Consider the following 27,306-nt stretch of genomic DNA (forward strand, 5'->3'; position numbering starts at 1 on the left):
GTGAAGGGGCCCTGGCTCAGTGGTTGTCAGGTTCTAGACTGTCAGGTTCTAGGACTCCGTTGCCTCTCAGGAATCATCAACTTTACTCCAGACGTTAGCAGAGAGTTTAAAGTAGAATTTATTTGAAAGGAAGGGTACAGTAACCTATGAAACACAACGTTACAATGGCGCCAAATCATTTGGAGGGTATTCTTATAGGGTACACAAGCTAGCATGTTTACAAGTAACATCTTTGAAATGCAAAACATCAGAGGTTCCCCAATACCAAGAGAGAGAATTCACACCTTAAGATCAGAGCAGGATTACAATCAGGAAGTCACTTTGAAGTGGAGATCTCTCGAGCCTTTTGGCTGTTGCCTCTTCCTTCCCACGGGAAGGAGAGATGAAACGAAAGTCACCTCGCTATCCAGGGTCCGATTGCATGCCCTCGCTGACAGTGGTAGAGTATCTGCTTGGCACCCGGAAGGTCCCAGGTTCCATCCCCCCCCTCTCTGTGTGTTTCTGTATATCTCTTTCTATTTCTGTACCTCTCGTCTATCGATCTATCATCCTATCATTCTATAGTCCCCATTTCCTCTTGTTAATTTTTTTCCCACCCCTGTTCATTTCCATCCTTTCTTTTCTGGGCTCCTTCTCTCTCTCCTCCCCCCCCCCCGCCCCTTTCAGCCCTGCCTCTCCCAAACCTGGAGTCTTGGCTTTGATGGCCCAGGCTAGCCTGATCTCGTCAGAGCTCAGAAGCTAAGCAGGGTTCATCCCTGGTTAGTATTTGGATGGGAGACCACCAAGGAAGTCCAGGGTTGCTGCGCAGAGGAAGGCATTGGCAAACCACCTCGGTTAGTCTCTTGCCATGAAAACCCCAAAAGAGGTCGCCATAAGTCGCCTGCGACTTGACGGCACTTTACACACACACAGGGGAAAAAAACCCCTCCGCACCGGTTTTCCTGCCACCTCCCCTGAAAATCCCTTTCCTGCCATGCCCTAAACCCACTCCCTCTTTTTCGTACGCCCTGAGCCCTTGAATGAGCCGGGAGCGCATCTCTCCGAGCAGGGCGTCTGGCCCAGCGCGCCAGCCGAGCTGTCCCAGCCTTGCCCTGTCCCCTCGACTTTCTGGAAACCAAGCGCGGCAGCTTTCGTGCCTTGTCAGTCCGTCTCTCCCTCCCACCCTTCCTATTCCAATTCCCACCCCAGTCTCCGGCTCTTATCTGCCCAGATCTTGATAATCCTATAATACGTATAATTTGCTCTTAATGCATCGTCATTAACGCGGCTCCCTCCCTCTTTCCAGAAAGCAATTTGAGTCCCATTAAAAACCTCTAATGCGCTTGTTTAATTAATAGCTCCAGCCGAGCCGGTTTCAAATGGAGTCACAACAATAAGGGGGAGGGGAGCGAGAAAGAGAAAAGAAGGAAGCTATAAGAAGCTGGCGGTGAACGCAGCGGCTGGAATACGCAGGCTTTGTGTGGTTTAAAAAAGGGGGGGAGTGCTGGTTTGGCTAATATGGACCCTGAGAACATAAGAAAGGCCATGCTGCATCAGACCAAGGCCCATCAAGTACAGCAGTCTGTTCACACAGTGGCCAACCAGGTGCCTCTAGGAAGCCCACAAACAAGACGGCTGCAGCAACACCATCCTGCCTGTGTCCCACAGCACCACCTAATATCATGGGCATGCTCCTCTGATTCTGGAGATAATAGGTCTGCATCATGACTAGTATCAATTTGGACTAGTAGCCATGGATAGCCCTCTCCTCCATAAGAACCTAAGGAATGCCCTGCTGAATCAGACCAAGGCCCATCAAGTCCAGCAGTCTTTTCACTCAGTGGCCAACCTGGTGCCTCTAGGAAGCCCACAAACAAGACAACTGCAGCAGCATTATCCTGCCTCTGTTCCACAGCATCTAATAGGCATGGTCCTCTGATCCTGGAGAGAATCCATCATGATGACTAGTATCCATTTTGACTAGTTAGCCATGAATAGCCTTCTCCTCCATGGACATGTCTACTCCCCTCTTAAAGCCTTCCAAGATGGCAGCCATCACCACATCCTGGGGCAGGGAGTTCCACCATTTAACTATGCGTTGTGTGAAGAAATCCTTCTTTTTATCAGTTTTGAATCTCTCCCCATCAGGTTCAGCACATGTCTCCGCTTCTGATATGATGAGAGAGGGAGAAAAGCTTCTCCAGAGAATGTCAGGATGGTTGCCCTTGGCTTGCCTTGGGCACTTGACCGTCTTGACGACTCGATGTGCATGGGGTGGGGAAATAATCTCCTCCCCCACAGCCAGAACTCGCCCCGAACTATTTGTCCGTTCAACATTCAGTTCTATGGCAGCGTTTCTCCCTCGTCGGATAGCAGTTCTGGCGAGAGCCGATGGCCCGCAGTATAGATGGCCGCAGTATAGATGGAACCAGAGGTGAGCGATCGCCGGGTCTAGGAGCTGCCGGGCCCGATCCGAGGCGTCTTTGCACAGAAGGAAAGTCCCCATGCCATTTATGCATGAAGGTTTTGCCTTGGATTTGCCACTCTCTAGATGCACATTTCCCCATCCGAAATCTCAAGATTTTGCATGGGGGGTTATTGTTGATTTTTTTGAGAATCTAGATGGGATAAATGTGCATATAAAGAGTGGCAAATCCAGGGCAAAACCTCCCATGCATAAATGAATCCACAGTGCTCAATGGTGGTCGGTAGCGTTGAGCGTTTTTGTTTTTACCCTTTTCAACTTGCGCACTGCATTCCTGGTCCTTTGGTAGGGGTTTCCCCCCCCCCTCGCAGCCCTCCCTGCAAGTCGTCAGAAAACCGCATGAGCTGAAGCTGGAAAAGACTCCCCTTGTCTTGTTCACACAAAAGTCAACAAACAAAAAGCGGGAAAGAGAGACCCAACCCCAAAACAAAAGCTCCATTACTCCATGTCCTAGTCTCTGAAGCAACAGAGAACAAGCTAGTTCCCTCATTAACATGGCATCCCTTCAAATATTTAAACATGGCTATCATGTCACCCCTTAACCTTCTCTTCTCCAGACTAAACAACCCCAGCTCCTTAAGACTCTCCTCATAGGGCATAGAGTCCAGACCTTTAACCATTCCGGTCGCCCTCCTCTGTATATATATGACATATATACAAGTTTATTCCCCCTTGCCATCATTTGCTGGCCTCCCCATCCTTCCCCCAACTGGCTTATGGGGGCTCACTGCCTGGTCAGGTTTTTTGAGTGGTTGCTGTTTATTGGTATTGAATGCCATCTTGTTTATTAATTATATGGAGTGCAGAATTTTTACGAGGTTTTAAGGTATGTTTTAATTGATATTTTATTGTGCATAACCCGCTCTGAGCCCAACTTGCTGGGAATGAGGGTGGGCTATAAATATGAGGAATAAATAAATAAGGTATTGAAAGAAAGCACAATGGCAACTAACACAGGTTGATAAACCTAAACCACAAACTCAACGCTTTTTGGCCCAGTGGCATAATAAAATCCCTTGTAATGCACACATTATGCAACATGTATAACAGTATTATAACAGAATTACAACTGCCCAGGTATGTGTGTTGGGGTTGTATTCCAATCTGACACTGTTCCCAATATGTTTGATCAAATTAAAGAGCCCCCTGTCATGGAATACATCCTAGTCGTTCTTCTCTGGGCTACATTAGCCTTCCATGCAAAGTGTGCATACTAGTATCAACCAGTCACATTTAAACACATTTCTCTATATTATTTAGTCTTTCTCCACCCAACCTTTGGGAACCCAGTTGTTCATACAAAAAACAGTGGTGGCCCTGAACTGGAGGTTCACAGGTAGCCTGATCTCCCCTTCAGCACAGTTGGGTCCCCAAATGGGGACCAGAGTGGTGTAGTAGTTAAGAGCGGTGGTTTGGAGCGGCTAATCTGGTGAACTGGAATTGTTTCCCCACTCCTACCCATGAAGCCAGCTGGGTGACCTTGGGCAAGTCACACTCTCTCTGCCTCACCTACTTCATAGGGTGTCTGTTGTGGGGAGGGGAAGGGAAGGTGATTGTAAGCCAGTTTGATTCTTCCTTAAGCGGTAGAGAAAGTCGCCATATAAAAACCAACTATTCTTCTTCAGATTCCCAAGACTATGGGTACTTTCACACATGCCAAATAATAGACTTTCAATCCACTCTCAATGCACTTTGCAGCTGGAGTTGACTATGTGAACTGGCAAAATCCACTTGCAAACGATAGTTAAAGGGCATTGAAAGTGGATTGAAAGTGCATTATTTGGCATGTGTGAAAGCGCCCTGAAAAAAGGGCTTTGCCAAAGGGATTTGAAACAGATGGCCCTGCAACGCAGAAGTAAAGCAGCATCACCCTGAAGACTTGAGTATAGCTAGGTTGTGTGGATTGGACTGTTTTCTCTAGGCTTGTAAGAGTTGCCCTAGCAAAAAGAATGGGCCTGGGGTAAGAAGGTCTTTGGGTTCAACCATCTCTCAGCCACAAATAAAGCCAGGCTTGGCTCTGCAATGTGAGGGTGCTGGTCTACCTTATGGGGTTGTTGTGAGAGCTATGGAGATAATGTACATAAAACAGGCAGGGTACTGAAAGTGTTGGCAGAGTATGCTAAGTACGCAGAGAAGGGTCAGACTCACTGACTGAAGATAAAGTGGCCTTTATTGAGGGAACTACATTTTAGGATAGGAAAGCTGAAAGACAGAGCCCCTAGCTGTCTATCTAGCTAAGGAGGGAGAGAGAGGGTAGAATGACTTCCAAGAAGGAGGAGGAAATGGTCCCCTAAGAATATCAGTCTAAGGACAGACAAGGGGTGTGAAAAAAAGGGTGGTAAGGTCTCTAACCTTACAGCCCTCACTAGGTTTTTAAGCAAAGGTTTTGAAGCAGAGGCTAGATGGCCATCTGTCAGCTTGGCCTCCCCCTGCTGGGTCTTCTCAGTTCCTTTGCTTGCTAGACATTGCAGCTCTTCCAACAGAAAGTGCTAGTTATGAGGATGAAGATGATTAAAATACATTTCTTAACAGTTTTGATATCTATATTGCTGTCAAGTCACAGCTGACTTATGGCAACCCTGTTGGATTTTCAAAGCAAGAGACGTTCAGAGGTGGTTTGCCATTGCCTGCCTCCGCGTCACGACCATGGTGTTCCTTGGAGGTCTCCCATCCAAATCCTTGCCGGGGTCAGGGCTGAGAGTATGTGACTGACCCAAGATCACCAAGCAAGCTTCCATGGCAGTATGGGAATTCGAACCGGGGTTTCCCAGGTCCCAGTCTGACACACTGACTCTCTACCTCTTAGTAACTAGCTCTTGTTTCAAAATAGATTAGGGTTTGGGCTGAAAGCAATACTTCTAGAAAGGGGTGGGGTGGGAGGGGGTGGGCTCTCCTTCTTTGGAGGTTTTTAAGCAGAGGCTAGATGGCCATCTGTCAGCAATGCTGATTCTGTGAGCTTAGGCAGATAGTGAGAGGGAGGGCAGGAAAGGTTGTGTCAGTACTTGTCTCTCATGGCCCTTTCTTCCATGCCCAGGGAAATGCCGATCACCACTTTGGGATCAGGAAGCAATTTTACTTCAGGCCAGATTCACCAGGGATCCTGGAGGGGTTTGTTTGCCATCTTTTGGGCATGAAGCAGGGGTCACTGGGGTGTGTGGGAGGGGAGGTAGTTGTGAATTTGCTGCATTGCTCAGGGGGTTGGACTAGATGACCCTGGTGGTCCCTTCCAACTCTGTGATTCTATGATTCAGAGAACGTTGGCTGTGCTAAATTGCCCTGGAATCAATGGGATCTCAGCACATGGTAAAGTGACATGCCACATAAATTCTACCTGCTTTTCTGCAGTCCCACTGAATCCAGTGACTTAGTCCCATGAAAATGCACCTAGGATACACTTCCTAGGTTTTTAAGCAAAGGTTTTTAAGCAGAGGCTAGATGGCCATCTGTCAGCAGTCCTGATTCTATGACCTTAGGCAGATCATGAGAGGGAGGGCATCTTGGCCATCTCCTGGGCATGGAGTAGGAGTCACTGGGGGTGTGGGGTGGGGAGGTAGTTGTGAATTTCCTGCATTGTGCAGCAGGTTGGACTAGATGACCTTGGTGGTCCCTTCCAACTCTACGATTCTATGATTCCTTTTCACTAATTGCCAGAGAATTAGGTGTGGGCCACTTTTCTGGGATCATGCCCATTGTGTGGAACACATGAAGCTGCCTTATACTGAATCAGGCCCTTGGTCCGTCAAAAGTCAGTATTGTCTACTCAGACCGGCAGCAGCTCTCCAGGTCTCAGGCAGAAGTCTTTCACATCACCTACCTGCCCAGTCCCTTTAAATGGAGATGCTGGGGGTTGAAACTGGGACCTTCTCCATGCCAAGCAGATGCTCTACCACTGAGCCACAGCCCCTTCCCAATGAAGGCCCTTGGAAAGTAGATGGGATAGAACCAGGGAGTTATTGGGTTATGGGGTTCCCAGGATCTTACGGCATTAGAGATTGATTCCTTAAGCAAGGTGAGAAGTGAGCCGTGGTCAGATATTGGGAAACACTAGAGAACCATGGCACTCTGTTGAAACCAGTGGGGTTTACTTCCAAGTAGAGGACCACACCACTGTGGTGTGACTTAATTCGAAAGGCTCATTCTCCTGGTCTTAAACAAGTTCCCTGAACTATGTGCATGTAACACCTCCCCATCACCACCGCTACCACCACTGGAAGAAGGGAAACAAAGAAAGAAGACTTTCTCGGTCTCCGCCAATTGCTCCCTGGACTGTGGGGAGGGGCTGTTACTCAGTGGTCAAGCATCTGCTTCGCATGCAGAAGGCCCCAGGTTCAATCCACTGCATCTGCAGTTAAAGGGACTAGGCAAGTAGGTGATGTGGAAGACCCCCGCCTGAGACCCTGGAGAGTTGCTGCCGGTCTGAGTAGACAATACTGACTTTGATGGACCAAGGGCCTGATTCAGTAGAAGGCAGCTTCGTGTGTTCATTTGGGGAGGGGCTGTAGCTCAGTGGTAGAGCATCTGCTTGGCTTGTAGAAGGTCCCAGGTTCAATTGCCAGCATCTCCAGTTAAAGGGACTAGGCAAGAAGGTGATGTGAAAGACCCCTGCCTGAAACCCTGGCGGTCTGAGCAGACAATACTAAGCAGACAATACTGATGGACCAAGGGTCTGATTCAGTGTAAGGCAGCGTCATGTGTTCATGTGACCACATCATGAAATTGGTGTCACATTCAGAATGAACGAAATGAAGCATTTCTCCAAGAGAGAGATGCTGCTTCATGCGCCTGTGCTTCATGTTGCATGGGATTACAGGAACGCCTGATGGTCTGGGTCCCAATTCTTGGTTGCCACCAAGGGAGGTAGAACACTCAGTTGCACTGCAGAGGATAGCAGAAGCCAGAGAGAACTGGATGGAAGCAGGCTCTTGGTCTATGCAGGTGTTGTGTGCCTCTACCGGCCTCTGTACATAGATGTTGCCGCAGATGAAGATGATGATGAAGAAGAGTTGGTTTTTATATGCCAACTTTCTCTACCACTTAAGGGAGTCTCAAACCAGTTTACAATCACCTTCCCTTCCTCTTCCCACAACAGACATCTTGTGAGGTAGGTGGGGCTGAGAGAGTTCAGAGAGAACTATGACTAGCTGAAGGTTACCCAGCTGGCCTTATGTGTAGAGGTGGGGAAACCAACTTGGTTCACCAGATTAGAGTCCACCGCTCTTAACCACTACGCCACGCTGAATGTGTAGTTTATGGGTCAGGTAAAACAGGTGATCGGGTGAAGAAAGCAGGCCATTTCTAGAGCTTCAGGATAGCATCACCTTCCTCTTAAAATGTCTGCTTGCTGTTTAGAATGCTTTCTTCCAAGCACAGATGAATCCTCTGTGTGCTTACTCAGAAATAAACCAAAAAAGTTTTCCATGGGTAGCAGTGTTTGTCTGTAGCACTAGAAAAGAGCAAGAGTCCAGCAGCACCTTAAAGACTAACAAAATTTCTGGCAGGGTATGAGCTTTTGTGAGCCACAGCTCGCTTCTTGGGGAAATCTGATAAATTCCTACAAAGCATTTTTGTAGAAGTGAGCTGTGACTCATGAAAGCTCCTACCCTGCCAGAAATGTTGTTAGTCTTTCAGGTGCTACTAGACTCTTACTCTTTTCTACAAAGTAGTTTTGTAGGAATTTATCAGATTTCCCCATTACAAACAACTATTTATATAATTGTTTTTATTTATATCACATCAAGGCTCCACTTAAGAAGATTGGTTGCTTTTCTAAAACATAATGTCCACCGGGACACTTTTTATATTTTCTTGGAAAATATAGACCATCTACCAGCCAGCCAAGAACAGTTGTAATGTAATTGTTTGGGATTGTGAAATATGATAAAGGCCTTTGTTCCTTAAGGATAGCTGAATATTTGTGGTTTTGGATGGATCTTGCTAGGATTCTGGGATAGAAGTCAAGCAGATCCTTAAATGTTTTGCCAGGCCAGGATCAGAGAACATCCCAAACAGCTGGGCTGGTTCCTTCCAGGAGTATTTTTGTCATTTGTTTAGGGCTCAGGGATCGAGCTATTCACTTGCTGAGGAATCGTGTGATACGTGAGAATTGCTCATATTTCAAGACTACGGCGGCCCTCGTTTTCTGAGACAGGGAGCCAAATGGAAACCTGGAGTCTGGAAAAAAAATCACATGAATGCAGTTAACCTTGGGGCATCTGAGGAAGAGGAGAGATTAGCCAGCGTGGTGTAACAGTTAAGAGCAGTGGACTCTAATCTGGAGAACCGGGTTCGATTCCCCGTGAAGCGGGTCGTGCTGTTGAAGTGACTAGGCTCTTAGAATGGATCATTTCCTGAGAAGTGATATGTTATCTTTTTCAGCCAGTCACAAAAGCAGGACTCAGCGACTTTACTTACTTTTAAAAAGCAAGTCTTTTTATTGATATACTTCTAGTAAAAAATGTGTAAATGCAAGTTACAAAGTCTTCACACTCTGTTACAAAGTATGCAGTAAAAGCAAGCAAGACATACTATTCAGTTTTAAAATCCAACTTTTCAAATGTAATAGTCAAATAACTCTGATTTAGTTCAAAGTATCTAATTCACAATATCTAGAATAATATTTAAAGCCATACAGACCAGTAGCCTTTCTTCTGAGACACTCTGATTGAGGTCTTAAAATCTAGTCTTACTGTGCCTGTATTTATACTGTTTGAAACCAGTATAAATGATTTTTGAAAAGGAAGTACAAAAGATCCTGCACACCTGTTACCAGGATGGTTCTGTAACCATACAGTTAAAATGTAACTCTGGAGCAAGAAAGCTCCACTTATAAGACCATATTTGGACATCCTCATCCTCTTTGTCTATTTTACTAAAATATAAACGATCAGCTTTGAGCTTCATAATAACCCCACATACTCAATTTTAACATCATTCTCATCTCCAGCACGTGACACATTCATTATTGTCATTTGTGTATCAATAGTATAATGTCTACACAGTTAAATCATAAAACACAATTTATAGCTTACATTGCATTAGCTAGCATTAAATAACCTTAAATGGGAAAATATTTCCATAAATGACAGCTTAGAGCTGATAACATATGAAGAGGAGCTTTTCTGCACTAGAAAGTTGAAAGAGCTTTTCTTCTGTACTAAGAAGATAGAGATGTTTTTCTCCTGTACCAGGAAGGTAAAGCTTTTCTCCTGTCATCTGTTAGTGTATTTCAGAAACATAAGCTTAATGAAACCAAAGGCTTTAGTTTCTTCTTTTTAACAGTAACTAAATCTTTAGTTATATAATAATTCAATCGTATGTATGTGTAGCTTTTAGTTTTGTAGTGAAGAATTCTGCACATGTACAACAAACCATCATCGTTTATGTCAGAGACTGCAACACCCGCTCCTCCACATGAGCGGTGGACTCTAAACTGGAGAACCAGGTTCGATGCCCACTCCCCCACGTGAGCAGCAGACTCTAATCTGGTGAACCAGGCTGGTTTCCCCACTCCTACACATGAAGCCTGTGGGGTGTCCTTGCACTAGTCGTAGTTCTCTCAGTACTCTCTCAGCCTCTCCTACCTCACAAGGTGTCTGTTGTGGGGACAGGAAGGGAAGGAGATGGTTAGCTGGTAGAGAAAGTCAGCATTGAAAAACCAACTCTTCTTCTTCTTCTTCTTCTTCTTCTTCTTCACCTCACTCATGCAGTTACTTCTAAGCAGATGTAAAACTCAGGTGTCCCAGAAAGAGGAGAGATTAGCTACTGGGCTGCTGATTTCCACTGTGCCTGTGAAGTCCACACCAGCTCAGATGCTCTGTCTACTCTTGTGATAATGTACACAATACCAGCTTGCTTTGTCTGAGAGCCTAGTGTCTTGGGCCTAAGAGTTAGCCCAGCCCTCAGGAGTGACAACTCAGCTGGAGAATGTTGGGCTTGTACATCACGAACCCAGCAATACCCTGGCCCCAACCAGCGTTCAGTGCTGGAACTCTCATGTACCTTGAGACTGGAAGCAGGAAAACAGCACTGTGCTCTGTAAACTATGGCCAAAAGCAACCGCTTCCGGTCACTTCCTGGCCCAGACATTTGATTTAAGAGGTTTTGAGCTTAAAGCTTTGGGCAGCAAAGGGTTGTGGTGGGGATGAAAACACAAAGGTTCTGTGTATCCATATCTGTATCTATGTGTTTGTGTTAAGTGCCGTCAAGTCGCTTCCGATTCATGGCGACCCTATGAATCAATGTCCTTCAAAACTTCCTCTCATTAACAGCCTTGCTCAGGTCTTGCAAATTGAGGGCTGTGGCTTCCTTTATAGAGTCAATCCATCTCATGTTGGGTCTTCCTCTTTTCCCGCCACCTTCAACTTTTCCTAGCATTCTTGTCTTTTCCAGTAACTCTTGTCTTCTCATCATGTGACCAAAGTACAATAGCCTCAGTTTAGTCATTTTAGCTTCTAGGGTCGGTTGAGGCTTGATTCGATCTATAACCCACTGATTTGTCTTTTTGGCAATTCACGGTATCCATAAAACTCTCCTCCAACACCACATTTCAAAGGAATTTATTTTCTTCCTAACAGCTTTCTTCATTGTCCAACTTTCACACCCATACATAAGTAATGGGGAATCCTATGGCAGGAATTATCTTGATCTTGGTTGCCAGTGACACATCCTTACACTTCAGAATCTTTTCTAGCTCCTTCATGGCTGCCCTTCAAAGTCTCAAATCGATATCGATATTCCAAACTCCAGGGGTTTCAAATCCTTCTTGGGCAAAATTTATGAAAAAATGAAGTGTGACATTTTCTAATTAAGCTTATGTTGTAGTGAATGTGATTCATTCATTCCATGCAAAGTTGTTCTATTCAAGGGGTAAAGGAGAACCCGATGCATTTCCTCCCAAATATTTCTTGGGGTTCTGAAGGCAAGACACCAACAGAGGTGGTTTGCCATTGCCTGTTTCTGCTTAGGAACCCTGGACTTCCTTGGTGGTCTTCCATCCAAGTGCTAACCAGGGTTGACCCTGCTTAGCTTCTGAGATCTGATGAGATCAGGCTAGCATGGGCCATCCAGGTCAGGGCAGACGAGATTTTCTATTGCCTGCCACTGTATAACAACCCTGGACTCCCTTGTGGGTATCTCACCCAAGTACTAACCAATGCTGACCCTGATTAGCTTCCAAGATCTGATGAGATTGGTCTGGCCTATCCAGGTCAGGGTAGATGTGGTTTGCCATTGCCTGCCTCTCGTAGCAACCCTGAACTTCCTTGGTGGTCTGACATCCCAGTCCTAACCAGGGGTGACCCTGCATAGCTTCCAAGAACCAATAAGACCAGATATTATAAGGGATAAAAAAACAAGGGTGCCCAGATGACATAAGAACATAAGAAAGGCCATGCTGGATCAGACCAAGGTCCACCAGATCAAGGTCCATGACAAAGACCACAATGATGTTCATGGAAGGTTACCAAGAAGTCAGCCAAGGGCAGCATCAATTGGAAGTCCCAAGAGCTCCCTGGTTTAGGTCCGGATATTCCCTTTGTTCCATGGATGGGTTGTTCCACTATTGCTTTGGTGTTCAGTGAAGAGAGCCCTGCCGAGTTGAATGCTGATAACCAACAGACAGACCTTATCCCATATCTTCTTTCCATCCTGTGGGGGAAACCTCAATGGACCACTTTGCTCTTAATCTGTCAAGGAGAGAATAACATAATTTATTGGTGAATGACCCACACCTAAACATATTTACCCTTCTTCTAGTCTGCGACTTCTTTTCAAAGTAGGTTTGCAAACCTATCCTTCAGGTTGTCACTTGAATATCAATTTGATCTGCAAGCAGTTAGTGGGTGATGGGATTGAACTTCAGCCCATGAAAAGCTTTCTCTGCCCAGTGTGAGGTAGTGGTTAAGAGCTGTGGTTTGGAGCAGTGGACTCTGATCTGGAGAACTGGGTTTGATTCTCCACTTCTCCACATAAGCTGAGTGACCTTGGGCTAGTCATAGCTCTCTTAGAGCTCTCTCAGCCCCACCTATCTCACAGGGTGTCTGTTGTGGGGAGGGGAAGGTGATTGTAAGCCGATTTGATTCTTCTTAAAAGGTAGAGAAAGTCAGCATGTAAAAACCAACTCTTCTTCTTCTAAAAGGGACAGGGCATTTGATCCCCAGGCTGGCTGGCAACCTCAGTCCAGAGATGCCGAAGGCAGCTTTAAGCGGTTCTTTATGGAATAGTAGCCACGCACTCCACTCAAGGAAAGACACTTTGGAAAATGGACAAGGCAGGAGAAATCCAGAGTGGTTTGTAACTTATTGGAAAATATTTCTAAGCCCGCTTGTTTCTTGACCAAGTCAGGTCACAATTAAAGAAAATACAATAAAATCATAATTAAGTGCCATCAAGTTGCAGTTGACTTATGGCAACCCCTCATGGAGTTCCAAGGCAAGGGATGAGCAGAGGTGGTTCATCATTGCTTGCCTCTGCCTAGCAACATTAGTCTTCCTTGGTGGTCTCCCATCCAAGTACTGACCTTGGCCAGTCAAGCTTAGCTTCCAAGCTCTACTGAGCAGAATGGCTTGCCATGGGTTTGCCATTGCCTTCCTCTACATAGCAACCTGTTCTTCCTAGGTGGTCTCCCATCCAAGTACTAACCTTGGCCAACCATGCTTAACTTCTAAGCTGTAGTGAGCAGAGGTGGTTTGCCATGGGTTTGCCATTGCCTTCCTATGCATAGCAACCCTGGTCTTCCTTGGTGGTATCTCATCCCACCACTAACCATGGCTGACCCGGCTTAAGCTTCTGAGGAGCTCAGGTTAGCCAGGAGTATTCAGGTTGCTAAAACCGTCTAAACTTGAGTAAAAAGAAGAAGAGTTGGTTTTTATACCCCACTTTTCTCTACCTTAAGGAGTCTCAAAGCAGCTTACAATCACAATCCCGTCCTCTCCCCAGAACAGGCACCTTCCTTTCCCCAGAACAGGTAGGTGCCTCACAAGAGAGCCAGCATGGTATAGTGGTTAAGAGTAGTGGTTTGGAGCAGTGGACTTGGATCTGGAGAACCGGGATTGATTCCCCACTCCTCCACACAAAGCCTGCTGGGTGACCTTGGGCTAGTCACACTCTCTTAGCTCCACCTACCTCACAGGTGTCTGTTGTGGGGAAGGGAAGGTGATTGTAAGCGGGTTTGATTCTTCCTTAAATGGTAGAGAAAGTCAGCATAGAAATACCATCTCTTCTTCTTCTTCTAGGTAGGGCTGAGAGAGTTTGGAGAGAACTTTGACTAGCCCAGGGTCACCCAGCAGGCTTCATGTGGAGGAGTGGGGAACTGAACCCAGTTGTCCAGATTCAGCTGCTCTTAAAAACTACACCATGTTGTTAATAAATACATTAAAACAACCATTAAAAACACTACTTTAGACACATTCAATGCTTAACATCCCAGTGGCCCACTTCAGTCTTCTGCTAACTCTTTGTGGAATAATTCTTCAGCCTCACCAGGAAGCCAGGAAGTTAAAAGCCATCCTCCAGCCTCCTCCGGGAAGCTCTTTTACGAGGGGTCACTTGTAATTCCAGGCCTCCATGTGGGGCCTGGAGAACTCCCGGAATTACAAGTGACCACCAAACAGAGATCATTTCCCCTGGAGCAAATGGATGCTTTGGAGGGTACACAAATCTATGGTGAGACCACACTTGGAATACTGTGTACAGTTCTGGTCACCACTGAAGCCCCTCCCCTCCCTAAACCCTTCCCTTCCCAGGCTCTATCCTCAAATCTCCACAAATGCTCCAACCCAGAGGTGGCAACCCTACTGTTTTGCAGGCACTGAAGGGTCCAGGCTATTACAGAGCACATCCTTAAATAGGTAGGCTTGCCAGGCCCTGCAGTTCCACCGGCGGGAGCTTTGGGGGGGCATGGTGGATGTGCGCGGTGTGCGTGCACGCATGGTGCAGCAGACGCGCACACCCTGCACAACGTGCCTTTGTCACTTCCGGGTTTACCCGGAAGAGACGCGGATGCTCTAGCGATCCCAGCCAAAACTCTATGGTTTCCATAGAGTTTCAGCCGAGGTTGCCAGAGCTTCCGCATTGCTTCTGGGTAACCCAGTGGATTGGCGGGATTTTACCTGCCACCACCGGGCACCTGGCAACCCTATAGATAGGAGGGATTTTATTTTACTTTAACTTTTATCCTTTTATATACTGTAAATTGTACTATGCCAATAAAGGTATTTGAAATTTGAATAGATAGGAGGAGCATAGCCAATCGGCCTTGATGGCGAGAGCCAACCTGCCATGGGACAATGTGAGGAGGGGTGGATTTTCAAGTAGGTGGGCCCTAGGTAGGGTTGCCAGGTCCCTCTTCACCACCAGCGGGAGGGTTTTAGGGTGGAACCTGAGGAGGGTGGGGTTTGAGAAGGGGAGGGGCTTCAATGCCATAGAGTCCAATGGCCAAAGTGGCCATTTTCTCCAGGGGAACTGATCTCTATCGGCTGGAGATCAGTTGTAATAGCAGGAGATCTCCAGCTAGTACCTGGAGATTGGCAACCCTACCAATCAGGAATAACATGGGATGATGATGCAGTCACAGGCTATATTTAGCAGCACCTGGAGGCTGGCAACCCTAGTCCCAGGTCAGGAAGGGCTTTGAAGTTAAACACCAACCGCTTGAAATGGAAGTGTCGTACAGCAGAGGGATCTCCTGCGTGGAGAGAAAATGGCAAAAAATACTTCTAGGTGTGCCCAAATCTCCAGAGAGCATCTTAACCCATTCTCCACATTCTGGCCATTGTTTCTAACCATTCATAAATAAATATGCCCACCTGAGCCCTTTGTTAGTTCCTCGTATTGCTTTAAACAGGATGACTTTGGGTGACAATTTCAAGCCTGGTATGGTAAGGTGGGGTTGTTGTTGTGTTTTGAAGCAGAACGGAAACCCACACGGAAAACACCAACGCAGGTGGGAACATAATGTCTTCCTATTAAAGGAGCAATTATTTATTCAGCACAAATTGTTTGTGCCCATATGGCTGGGACTGTAAAAGAGAAATATGAATATTTCATCGAGGCATCGCTTCATTGTTTGCAAACTGCAGGCTTTCTTTGTCTCTTGCATCGCAATAGGAATATCTCCGACTGCCTGCGAGTCTCTTATCTGCCTACAGACAAACGTAAACAAGAATTGCGCCTTCCAGTATAATTAACCTCATTTACCCATTGTCTGCATCACTGGAAATCTGGATAAACAGAAATAAGAGTTGCAAAAGACTCCCTGCAAATGGGAGGGACGGCAGCATGGTATAGCCTGATGTAGAGCCAGAGTGGTGTAATGGTTAAGAGTGGTGGACTCTAATCTGGAGACCTGGGTTTGATTCCCCACTCCTCCACATGAAGCCTGCTGGGTGACCTTGGGCTAGTCAAAGTTCAAACAGCTGTAACGTATAGACACTGGGTATTGAAGAGAGTAGCCATCTCAATATCGCCCCTGATTTGGTGGTTAATGCATTGCTTTGGAACAGGCAAAGAGACCCTTCATTTCCATGTGTCTGCTTTAAAAAGAATGGTTCCCTTATGGGTTTCCCCACCACCACCCATTACACCCTTATGCAGACCCCTCATTTACTGTTTGTAGTATAGTCCAGGGGAGGGAAGGCGGCGTGGTATAGCCTGGTCTCATCAGAGCTCGGAAGCTTAGCAGCAAGGTCGGTACGGAGAAGAAGAAGAAGAAAAAGAGTTGGTTTTTATATGCCAACTTTCTCTACCACTTAAGGGAGACTTAAACCGGCTTACAATCACCTTCCCCTCCCCTCCCCACAACAGACACCCTGTGAGGTAGGTCGGGTTGAGAGAGCTCTAAGAGAGCTGTAACTTGCCCAAGGTCACCCAGATGGCTTCGTGCATAGGAGTGGGGAAACAAATCCAGTTCACCAGATTAGCCTCCGCCGCTCATGTGGAGGAGTAGGGAATCAAACCCGGTTCTCCAGATTAGAGTCCACCGCTCCAAACCACCGCTCTTAACCACTACACCATGCTGAAAGGGAACCCACCAAGGAAGACTCTGCAGAGGAAGGCAATGTTTGGTTTCTTGTTTTTTTTTTTTTATTCCAAACCAGCAATTCTTAAATCTGCATTTTTCAATGTGACAAAACTAACAAGTGCATACACATTCCCTCAACTATGAACTGAAGATATTTCAATCTCAGACCCTTGAGTTCCTCTCTTAATATATGGCCTCTCTCTCTCTCTTTCAGGTGGTACATGTGTTGTTAACCCCACAGATCTCTTTTGCTCGGTTCCCGGCCGCTTATCTCTGCTCAGCTCCACTTCGAAATATAAGGTTACCATTGCAGAAGTGAAGAGACGCTTGTCCCCACCAGAATGCCTCAATGCCTCTCTCTTGGGGGGTATTTTGAGAAGGTAAGGCCAATGTGAGTGTAATGTTATGTTTGAGAGCCAGCATGTTATAGTGGTTAGGAGTGGTGGACTCTAATCTGGAGAGCTGGGTTTGATTCCCCATTCCTCCACATGAAGCCTGCTGGGTGACCTTGGGCTAGTCACACTCTCCCAGCTCCACCTACCTCACAGGTGTCTGTTGTGGGGAGGAGAAGGGAAGGTGATTGTAAGCCGGTTTGATTCTTCCTTAAGTGGTAGAGAAAGTCGGCATATAAAAATCAACTCTTCTTCTTCTTCACCTAACTGGGATTTCAAGCTGGGATCTGTTGCCGGTTTGCTAACAGCAGTTTGCGCTCATGTGTGGTTTGCTGCAATACTTAAATTCACGGTGTGTAGGTTTGTTGAGTAGTGCGGAGGTGGGAGGGAGATGGAAATGTCCTCCCTGCTGGAGCAGACAAACTGGGGTTTGTGCATCAGCCAGGGTGTGTTACTGACATCTGGCCGACAAACCAGAATTTGTTGCATAAACTACGGTTTCTCCTGGCATCCAGAAGAAGGCCCCAGAAGAGGAGAAGGTTGCTGGGTAGTAGTGTATTTGGGTCAGGGTCCTTCTCTATGAAGAAAGACAAAATGCCCAGCATGTCCTGACCCAAACTCTTTACTGGACAACTTCCAGTTCTGTTCCAAGCAGAGTTCTGCCTTTCTTAGCCCACTGACCTCAATGTAGTATCGCAACTGGACTTCCAGTTTGAAGATAGCAGATGCCTAAATTTGGAGCTCCTCTGAGAAGCATGATTTGAGCAAGAAAGAAATACTAGCTAAAAGAGAAGTGCTAGTTGGAGCTGTTTTGGTGAATTATGGAGCCCCCTTGGCAAAAGAAAACAGATGGGGAGGAGGAATGGCTCTGGGTAGACTTTTTATGCACGGACATTTTCCCATGGTCACCCCCGCCAACTGCTTTGGGGCTTCCTTTTGATTAGGCATGCCTTTCCCAACTGGCAGAGGTCACCTTGCTCTCCCTGCACATTTTGCCCGCATTTTCCAGATTCTGGAAAGTACGGGCAAAAAACGCGGGGAGAGCGAGGCGACCACTGAAGCAGTCGGCGGAGGTGACCACAGGGAAACATCCCTGCATAAAAGGCACTGATGTCTACGAACTTAAAAGTCACTGTTCAGAAGTCCAGGAGTGGCAACTGACTCATACCTGATTATCTGAATTCCGCAGTACCCGACCATTGCATGGTGAAAAAGCAGCTGCTTCTAGAGTTAAGTGTAAGAGAAAACTATGGTAGCAAGTTGCTTAATAATTGGTGTATGGTTGTGTGCTTGGTGACTGGTAGGGCTCATAAACAGTAGAAATAGGGTTGCCAACCTCCAGGTGCTAGCTGGAGACCTCCTGCTATTACAACCGATCTCCAGCCGACAGAGATCAGTTCCCCTGGAGAAAATGGTCGCTTTGACAATTGGACTCTATGGTCCTTCCCCTCCCCAAACCCCACCCTCCTCAGGCTCTGCCCCAAAAACCTCTTGCCGGTGGTGAAGAGGGACCTGGCAACCCTAAGAAGAAAAGATCCAGGCAGTCCCCGACCTTTAAAGCAATCCAATTTGGATAATTGACTGCCGCAACGTACATTAGATGAAATGGACAAATCAACAGGGCTTTGTTGCCCTATTTAAACTTTCATTCATTATGCACTTCTCAATGAACTACTATAGCGAAACGTTTCAGAAAGATGCTTGATAAAGGCATAGGATTCCATACTATAGAATCATGGAGTTGGGACCTCCAGGTTCATCTAGTCCAGCACCCTGCACAATGCAAGAAATTCACAACTACCCCCCCCCGTGACTCCTGCTCCAAGCTTAGAAAATGGGGGGGGGGGGGAAAAACCCCTCCAGAATTACTGGACAATCTGGCCTGGAGAAAAACTGCTTCCTGACCTCAAAGTGGCGATCAGCATTACCCTGGACATGAAAGAAAGGGCCACGAGAGCCAATCACTGACGCAACCCTTCCTGCCCTCCCTCTCATGATCTGCCTAAGTTCACAGAATCAGCATTGCTGACCGATGGCCATCTAGCCTCTGCTTAAAACCCTCCAGGGAAGGAGAGCCCCCCGCCCCGGAATCCTGTTCCACTGAGGAACTGCTCAGACTGTCAGAAAGTTCTTCCTAACTATTAGCCAAAAGAAAGTAATTCCGAATGTTTAGCTGAATGTTTATACTACTGTGTATGGTACTTACTGCCCTGACCTGGATGGCCCAGGCTAGCCTGATCTCGTCAGATCTCAGAAACTAAGCAGGGTCAGTCCTGGTTAGTATTTGGATGGGAGACCACCAAGGAAGTCCAAGGTTGCTATGCAGAGGAAGGCACTGGCAAACCACCTCTGTTCGTCTCTTGCCTTGAAAACCCCATAAGGGGCCGCCATTAGTCAGCTGCGACTTGATGGCACTTTACACACACACACATGGTATTTACCATCTGTTGCTGTAAGTACCATCTTACCATGTCATTTCTGTACAGTTTGACAGGTCGTGCCAATTGCCAAAGCTTTGTTTCAGCCCCTATTATGGGTTGTTCCAGGCTGTCGGTTGAGTTTTACTCACTCTGTGTCATCCGCCTTGCATCTCAATGAGAAAGGGAGACAGTACATACTGGAAATAAATCAATGAATGGACTTAGAAGGGTGCAATGCTGCATAGAACTGTACCATTCAGCATTCTCATTTTTTGACTTTGGCTTGGAGAGTTTCTGTCGACTGCGGGCCTCTTTAGTTGTCAACTGGAGATTCAAAACTCTGGGCAGACACCGGAGTCAATTTTTTAAAAAATCCCTCCCTTCAGCCTTATTAGAAGGCAGATATCATAAGATACCAGTTGATCAGAGAATATGCCCATGAAGCACAGATGAGATTGAAACAATTGGTCACTTCCTCTTGTGTGTGTGTGTGTGTGTGTGTGTGTGTGTGTGTTAAGTGCCGTCAAGTCACTTCCGACTCATGGCGACCCTATGAATGAAAGTCCTCCAAAATGTCCTATCTTTGACAGCCTTCCTCTTATGCTGCATGTTTTATTGGGGTATCTGGAGAGAGCTGATCCAACCACTATTAAGAAAGTTACGTAGTCGCACAGAGGAATTTTATGTTAAAAATCTCTTCTCAGATAACGACCTGAAAGTCACCAAACTTGCTGCAAAATTCTGTTTCATAGCAACAAGGATAAGACATTCTATGGTGAAAGCAACTGAAGGTTGAATATTAGTTTTGATTTTAGATCAATATTAGATTTTATAACGATAATTCAATGTAACTTAATTATATAGAATATACTGTATTTTGATTTTATTTCTTATATTTGCTTCTGAGATTTTTTTTTTTTTTAATGCTGGTCTTTGACCGTAATAAAGTATAATAGTAATTTTTTGAAATAGAAAAACGGGAAGAGGGTGATCAACCGAACAAAAGCGTCTTTTTTGTTTCCCCATTCTCCCCAACAGGGCAAAATCCAAGAACGGGGGCCGTTGCTTGAGAGAGAAATTAGACCGACTGGGCCTCAATTTGCCAGCGGGCAGGAGGAAAGCAGCGAACGTCACCCTCCTAACGTCCTTGGTAGAAGGTAGGAGTTTGGAGCGCCATTCCGTAATGCTATCTTTGCTACCTTTTTGAGCCGGGGCCTTGGCACACCAGTAGGGCAGCTGGAGACAAAAGAAAGAGACTCGCTTGCAGTTGTGCCTCTGCTGGCGGAACGGATCCACAGCGTCCCACCCTAGAAATCTTACAGTGCCATTCTAAGCAGTGTTAAACATAAGGTTGCCAGCTGCAGGTTGGGAAATTCCTGGAGATTTGGGGGGGTAGAGCCAGAGGAGGGCGGGGTTTGGGTAGGGACTTCGATGTCATAGAGTCCAATTGCCAAAGTGGCCATTTTCTCCAGGTGAACTGATCGCTATTGGCTGGAGATCAGCTGTAATAGCGGGGGATCGCCAGCTAGTACCTGGAGGTTTAGAAAACCTATGCAGCAAATAGTGAAAGCTGTATGAGGGGGCAGCATGTGGCTCAAAACTGAAATATGCAACATCAAATGCCAAAAAAAGTTGTAAGCATGTATTATTAAATTATTAAAAGAATCACTAACAACAAAACCAAATACTCGTGGTAGCCTCGCAGGGCTTAAGGCTAATATTGCTTACAATCACAACTCAAATATAGCCAACCGGCTTGATTTTAAGACGTCAAAAATATTAACAAAGCCAAAAGCTCATACTTCTACACATATGCTTAAAAAGCACATATGTTATATGAAAATAATCACAACAGGTAGCAAAACCAATAACAGTAACAAAAAAGGTCCACAATAGGGTCCGTTGCAAGACAGGCTTGATTTTAAGACGTCAAAAATATTATTAACAAAGCCAAAGGCTCATAGGTACTACACATGTGTTTAAAAAACACATATGTTATATGAAAATAATCACAAAGAGTAGCGAAACCAATAACTGTAACAAGGAAGGTCCACAGTAGGGTCTGTCGCAAGGACGCGTTTCGATCGAAATCTTCTTCAGCTTACCGATCTTGTAGGATTTAAAGGGACCATAATAACAACTATAATGAACGTGCAGCTAAGCCAATAGCAAGTTATACTTATTTTAACAAATTAAGCGGGCTGAGAAGGGTGGGGTTTGGGGAGGGGAAGGACTTCAATGCCATAGAGTTCGATTGCCAAAGTGGCCATTTTCTCCAGGTGAACTGATCTTTATTGGCTGGAGATCAATTGTAATAGCAGGAGATCTCCAGCCGCTATCTAGAGGTTGGTAACCCTAGTTGTAATAGCAGGAGATCTCCAGCCTCTATGTGGAGGTTGGCAACCCTATTCAAAGCCCATTGATTTCAATGAAACAGCATTTTTCAGATGGGCCCAGGGGCTCTTTCATCAGAGGTGACACACCCTTTTGGTTCTGTTTCACTTAGGATTGCCTGGTCCCTCTTCACCACCAATGGGAGATTTTGGGGGCGGAGCCTGAGGAGGTTGGGTTTGGGGAGGGGAGGGACTTCAATGCCATAGAGTCCGATTGCCACAGCGGCCATTTTCTCCAGGGGAACTATCAGCTGGAGGTCAGTCGTAATAGCAGAAGATCTCCAGCTAGTACCTGGAGGTTGGCAAGCCTAGTTTCACTGCTGCCCTGAAAAGCAACAGCAACTTTGCACATGGAGGCCTGCACACTTTGCTGTTGAAGGTTGAAATCGCCTCGGCGCTTCGTTCGGCGTTCATCCTCCCAATGGAGAGCCAGGCAGCCTGAGCCCATGCTGAGCCGGAGAGACATTTTCCCTCCCTCCCTGCCGCTGTTTGACAACCGGCCAGGAAAGTTTGCATGATTGGAAAGGACAGTTGCTGAGCTGAGCGGAGACAGAGAGCTCTGAAAGGCCCCACTGGAGGGACGAGGCTGCGTACCTTGACAGGCTTCTGCCGGCAGGTGTGAGGAACAGCATGCAGCTCTCCTGGGGCTGCCCCCCAAATTGAGGGATGTTCCTATCCTGAGCGAAAGCCAAAAGTGGGCCTCGGAGGAGGAAGCTGATCTCTCTCTCTCCTACCCTCTCTTCCTCGCCTGCATAATGTTGGCCCGTTGTGCAGTCTTACTCAGAAAAGCTCGCGGAAGGGGAGGGGGAAGGGGCAAACTTCATTTTTCTGCCCAGAGGATGAAACAGGATGCAGGATATCTCAAAACAAAGAGGTCAGAGAGCCCTTTGCATCGGGGTTGCGAAGCAAATGGAAGAGACTCTTCTGGGGGACCTGTTTGTTGCAAAGAAGAACACTCAGTCTCTCCGAAATGAACGCACAATCTATATGTTTTCCTGGGAGATGTTTTCAACTTTCCTCGCAGATACCTTTGTGATCATGGCAAGGGCCGTGGCTCAACGGTAAAGCCTCTGCTTGGCATGCAGAAGGTCCCAGGTTCAATCCCTGGCCTCTCCAGTTAGATTATCTGGCAGTGGGTGATGTGAAAGACCTCTGCCTGAGACCCCTGGAGAACAGCTGCCAGTCTGAGTAGACAATACTGACTGCAATGGACCGATGGTCTGATTCGGTACGAGGCAGCTTCGCACGTTTGAGTGTTCAAGGCTGTGCCATTGAGACCAGGGGAGGTTTTTAATCCCCTGGTAAAGTTAATGTACTTTGAAACAAACAGCAAAAAGCAAATGAAAATCATATGGCAAATAGTTGTCTTTAATTTTTGTTCCGACTAGCTAAGGGCTTTGCAGCTAATTTTAACAAATCATCAATGAATAAATGGATGCCTTTTCTAACTTTATCTTAGGTTGCAACCCTTGGGCCTGTTCTCATAACAACGGCTCTTTCCCACAGTTCCGGGAATCCCCTCCCACACATGAAACAGCTTTTGGATAGTAGCACTACCATAGTCAGAAGGCGTAGGCAGTATCCAACCCACTGAACCACAAATCCCAACCAATGTACTTGCATAATGATTCCAAAATGACCATTCCTCTTTATTTACTTATTTATCAGTCAATGTGTTTTTGATGGAGGGAAGGCAGCATGGTATAGCCCAAAAACCTCCTGCCTGTGGCAAAGAGGGACCTGGCAACCATAACCATGAGTCAGTTGTGACTTGATGGCACATATATATATACACACACACTAAGGGAGGGAAGGTGGTGTGGTATAGCCTGATCTCATCCAATCTCGGAAGCTAAGCACAGTTGGTACTTGGAAGGAAGACCACCAAGGAAGGCTCTGCAGAGGAAGGTGATGGCAGACCACCTCTGCTCCTCACATGCCTTGAAAGTCCCAAACTGGGGTCACCATAACTCAACTGACCAGCACATATGTACTTAAGAGTAAAGTTGACAGAGCATATGTACTTAAGAGTGAAGTTGTGGGGAGGGAAGATGGCATAGTATAGCCTGATCTCATCAAATCTCAGAAGCTAAGCAGGGTCGGTACTTGGGAGACCACCAAGGAAGGCTCTGAAGAGGAAGGCAATGGCAAACCGCCTCTGCTTCTCACTTGCCTTGAAAGCCCCTTGGCTGGGGTCACCAGATGTTGGCTGCAACTTGACAGCACACCTGTATGTAATTTCTTTTGGAAATAATTGGTGGGGGGTGGGTGAAATTCCACCTTGACTGCACATTTTTGTTGGCAGGATGCACCGAGAAGTGACTCTATCACTTTGTCCTTTTAAGAAATCGTCATTTGCACCTTACTTGTCAATGTCCCCGAAGCACAGCCACCGGCCCGTAGGGGTTTCTTTCTGTAAAGAGAAAACAAACAATTCCATAGATTTTACATTATCCACAGTTAAAAAGAAAATACTTCTATCCTGCCTTTCCTGCTATCAATGCGACTGTGAGCTAATGTATACCTTAAGCAAAAGTTACTAGTTGGTCATAGAAAAAGAAACGCTATCTTGGGGGATAGGAAACATTCCCAAAATATCCAAATGGCTTGTAATAAATTAATCAAGATCAAAATGACTGAAGTATGTTTTAAAAAGCAATGCCCCTTTTCTTGGGTTCGTACCATGGAGATGCTGCTGTCCTGTTAAAATCTGGCAGTTGAGTGGTTCTTTACCACCGGGCCAGAAAGTGGGGTGAGGATTTTGTGCCTGGGCTCTTCACCGTTCACTTTGTGTGTGTGTTAAGTGCCCTCAGGTCGCTTCCAACTCATGGCAAATGTACCACTTGTGAAAAACACTGGGTGAAAGGCGATCATTCAAAGATACAGGTTTTGGAAACTGTCCATTTCCTTATGAATGGAAGCAGGGCACGAGGGGGGGGATCCCTGAGCTTGTTAAGGGCCGTGAAGTCCGCTTCCAACTCACTGCGACCCTATGAATCAACGTCCTCCAAAACATCCTATCTTTGACAGCCTTGCTCAGATCTTGCAAACTGAGGATCGTGGCTTCCTTTATAGAGTCAATCCATCTCTTGTTGGGTCTTCCTCTTTTCCTGCTGCCTTCGACTTTTCCTAGCATCTTTGTTTTTTGCAGGGACTCTTGTCTTATAATGTGACCAAAATACAACAGCCTCAATTTAGTCATTGTAGCTTCTAGGGCCAGCTCAGGCTTGATTTGATTTATAACCCACTGGTTTGTTGTTTTGGCAGTCCATGGTATCCGTAACACAATCCTCCATCACATTTCAAAGGAATCTACTTTCTTCCTATCAGCTTTCTTCATTGTCCAGCTCTCACACCCATACATAGTAATAGGGAATGCAATGGCATGAACTAACTTGATCTTGGTGGCCAGCAACACATCCTTACACTTCAGAATCTTTTCTAGCTCCTTTATGACTGCTCTTCTCAGTCTCAATCTCTTTCTGATTTCTTGGCTGCAGTCTCCCTTTTGGTTGATGATGGAGCCAAGGAATAGAAAGTCTTCAACAATTTCAATTTCCTCATTGTCAACCTTAAAGTTGTGTAATTCTCATGTAGCAATTACTTTTGTCTTCTTGATGTTCAGCTGTAGTCCTGCTTTGGCACTTTCTCTTTTACTTTACCCACACTGATTTCCCCCCATCAAATCATGGCTGACTTATGGTGACCCTGGAGGGTTTTCAAGGCAAGAGATGTTCAGAGGTGGTTCTCCATTGCTTCCCCCTGCCTAGCAATCCTGGTCTTCCCTGGTGGTCTCCCATCCTAGTTCTAACCAGGGCTGACCCTGCTTAGCTTCCAAGATATGACAAGACTGAGCTAGGGCCCCCATCAATACAGCCTTGCAAATGCAACATCGGCACTGTGGCTCATGTTGCATTTAACGAAACTGTGTCCATGTTGTTCCTCCAGGTGGTGGATGGAGATCTCCCACTAGTTAGGGATGTCAGGTCCCTCTTTGCCACCTGCGGGAGGTTTTTAGGGCGGAGCCTGAGGAGGGCGTGATTTGGGGAGGGGAGGGACTTCCATGCCAGAGAGTCCAATTGCCAAAGCGGCCATTTTCTCCAGGTGAAGTGATCTCTATCTGCAGGAGATCCACAGTAAGAGCAGGAGATCTCCAGCTACTACCTTTAGGCTGGCAACCCTACCGCTATTACAACTGATCTCCAGGTGATATCAGTTCCCCTGGAGAAAATGGCTGCTTTGGCACTGAAGTCCCTCCCTTCTCCAAGCCCCGCCCTCCTCAGACTCCACCCTCAAAATCTCCAGTTATTTCCCAACCTGGAGGTGGAAACCCTACTGTGGAGGGGAGGGGAGTGGAGTGGAGTGGAGTGGAGGGGAGGGGAGGGGAGGGGAGGGGAGGGGAGGGGAGGGACTTCAGCAGGGTACAATGCCATAGAGATCAACTTCCATATCTGTTTTCTTCAGGAGAACTGATCTGTGTCAGCTGGAGGACAGTTGTAATTCCAGGAGACCTCCAGTCTCTGCCTGGAGGTTGGCAACCCGCTATTTAATAGACAATTTCCTTAGAATGCCATTGCATATAGTACACATTCTTTCTGGGTGGGAAGGGAATATTTGGAGAAAGATTTTGCTGGCCCTGGTCGTTTTTTGCTGTTGTTTCTTTGGCGGATCCCTCGGCCTTTCACTGAAGGCAGACTTCCATGGTAATGAAACGGTAGTAGCTCACACAATCAATAAGCATGGGAAAGCAGGAGGTGGGAAAAATCATTACCACAAACACACAAAACACTCGGGTAATCAGACACCAAGGGGAAAATGAGGACTGGTATACACAGTCTGAGATGTTGACAGCTGTGTGCAGAGCATCACTTTGCAGGGATCTGGCGCTAGTGTAGCAAATGCCACAACTGCATAGGCTTGCCAACAGTCCTGGAGAAAAATGTCCCGTCTCTTTAAAAGAGACTAAGGCCATTTATGCCGGGTCAGTTTTGATGCTCGCTCAAATGAGACTTTTAAAATGCCTATTCACGGTCCCAATGCGAAAGGAGAAATTCCACCCCCCCAACTCACCTGCTCCTTCGTTCCTTCCATTAGCAACCGACGTTTGCGTAGCTAACGTGTGGCTGTGATTTTGCATGCTTCCTTGAGGGGATTCTTCGAGGCGTGGGCAGAGCAAACACAAAAGGTCACGTTAAAGGGGCTCTTAAGTAATGATGGCTCAGCATGAAAAAATATGTGGGGCACTTCAGCCTGGAATGCGCTGCTAATTACCAAGCATAAATGGCCTAAGTATGCCCAGATGGGCAGCTGAAGCTTGTTACGCCATGGAGGTAAATAAGATCTCATTAAGCCCCTATTAAAGGGACAGAACACTGATGGACTTCTCCTCCATGAATCTGCCTGATCCCTGATCAATAGTTATGTTCCAATCAAAATCCTATCACAAATGGTCTGACCTAGAGACTATATCCCCATATTGTCTCCTGAGGGACAGGAGACTCCTCAGATCAGTGAGAGGGGTGTATTGGAGTTTGGTTAGGGTTGCCAGGTCCCTCTTCATCACCGGCAGGAGGTTTTTGAGGTGGAGCCTGAAGAGGGCAGGATTTGGGGAGGGGAGGGA

At 46.5% G+C, this 27,306-nt stretch overlaps 1 protein-coding gene across 1 annotated transcript in view; it reads left to right on the forward strand.

Annotated features, from left to right (window-relative positions):
- TFAP2D (transcription factor AP-2 delta) overlaps window positions 1-27,306 on the forward strand; it is a 58,599-nt gene that overhangs the window by 23,111 nt on the left and 8,182 nt on the right. The window contains exons 4-5 of the mRNA XM_056856687.1: window positions 16,696-16,861; window positions 20,332-20,450. Of these exons, the coding sequence (XP_056712665.1) occupies window positions 16,696-16,861; window positions 20,332-20,450 (285 nt within the window). The remainder of the gene's footprint in view (window positions 1-16,695; window positions 16,862-20,331; window positions 20,451-27,306) is intronic.

The sequence above is a fragment of the Euleptes europaea genome, chromosome 10 (genome assembly GCF_029931775.1).
Source record: "Euleptes europaea isolate rEulEur1 chromosome 10, rEulEur1.hap1, whole genome shotgun sequence".
NCBI lineage: Eukaryota > Metazoa > Chordata > Lepidosauria > Squamata > Sphaerodactylidae > Euleptes > Euleptes europaea.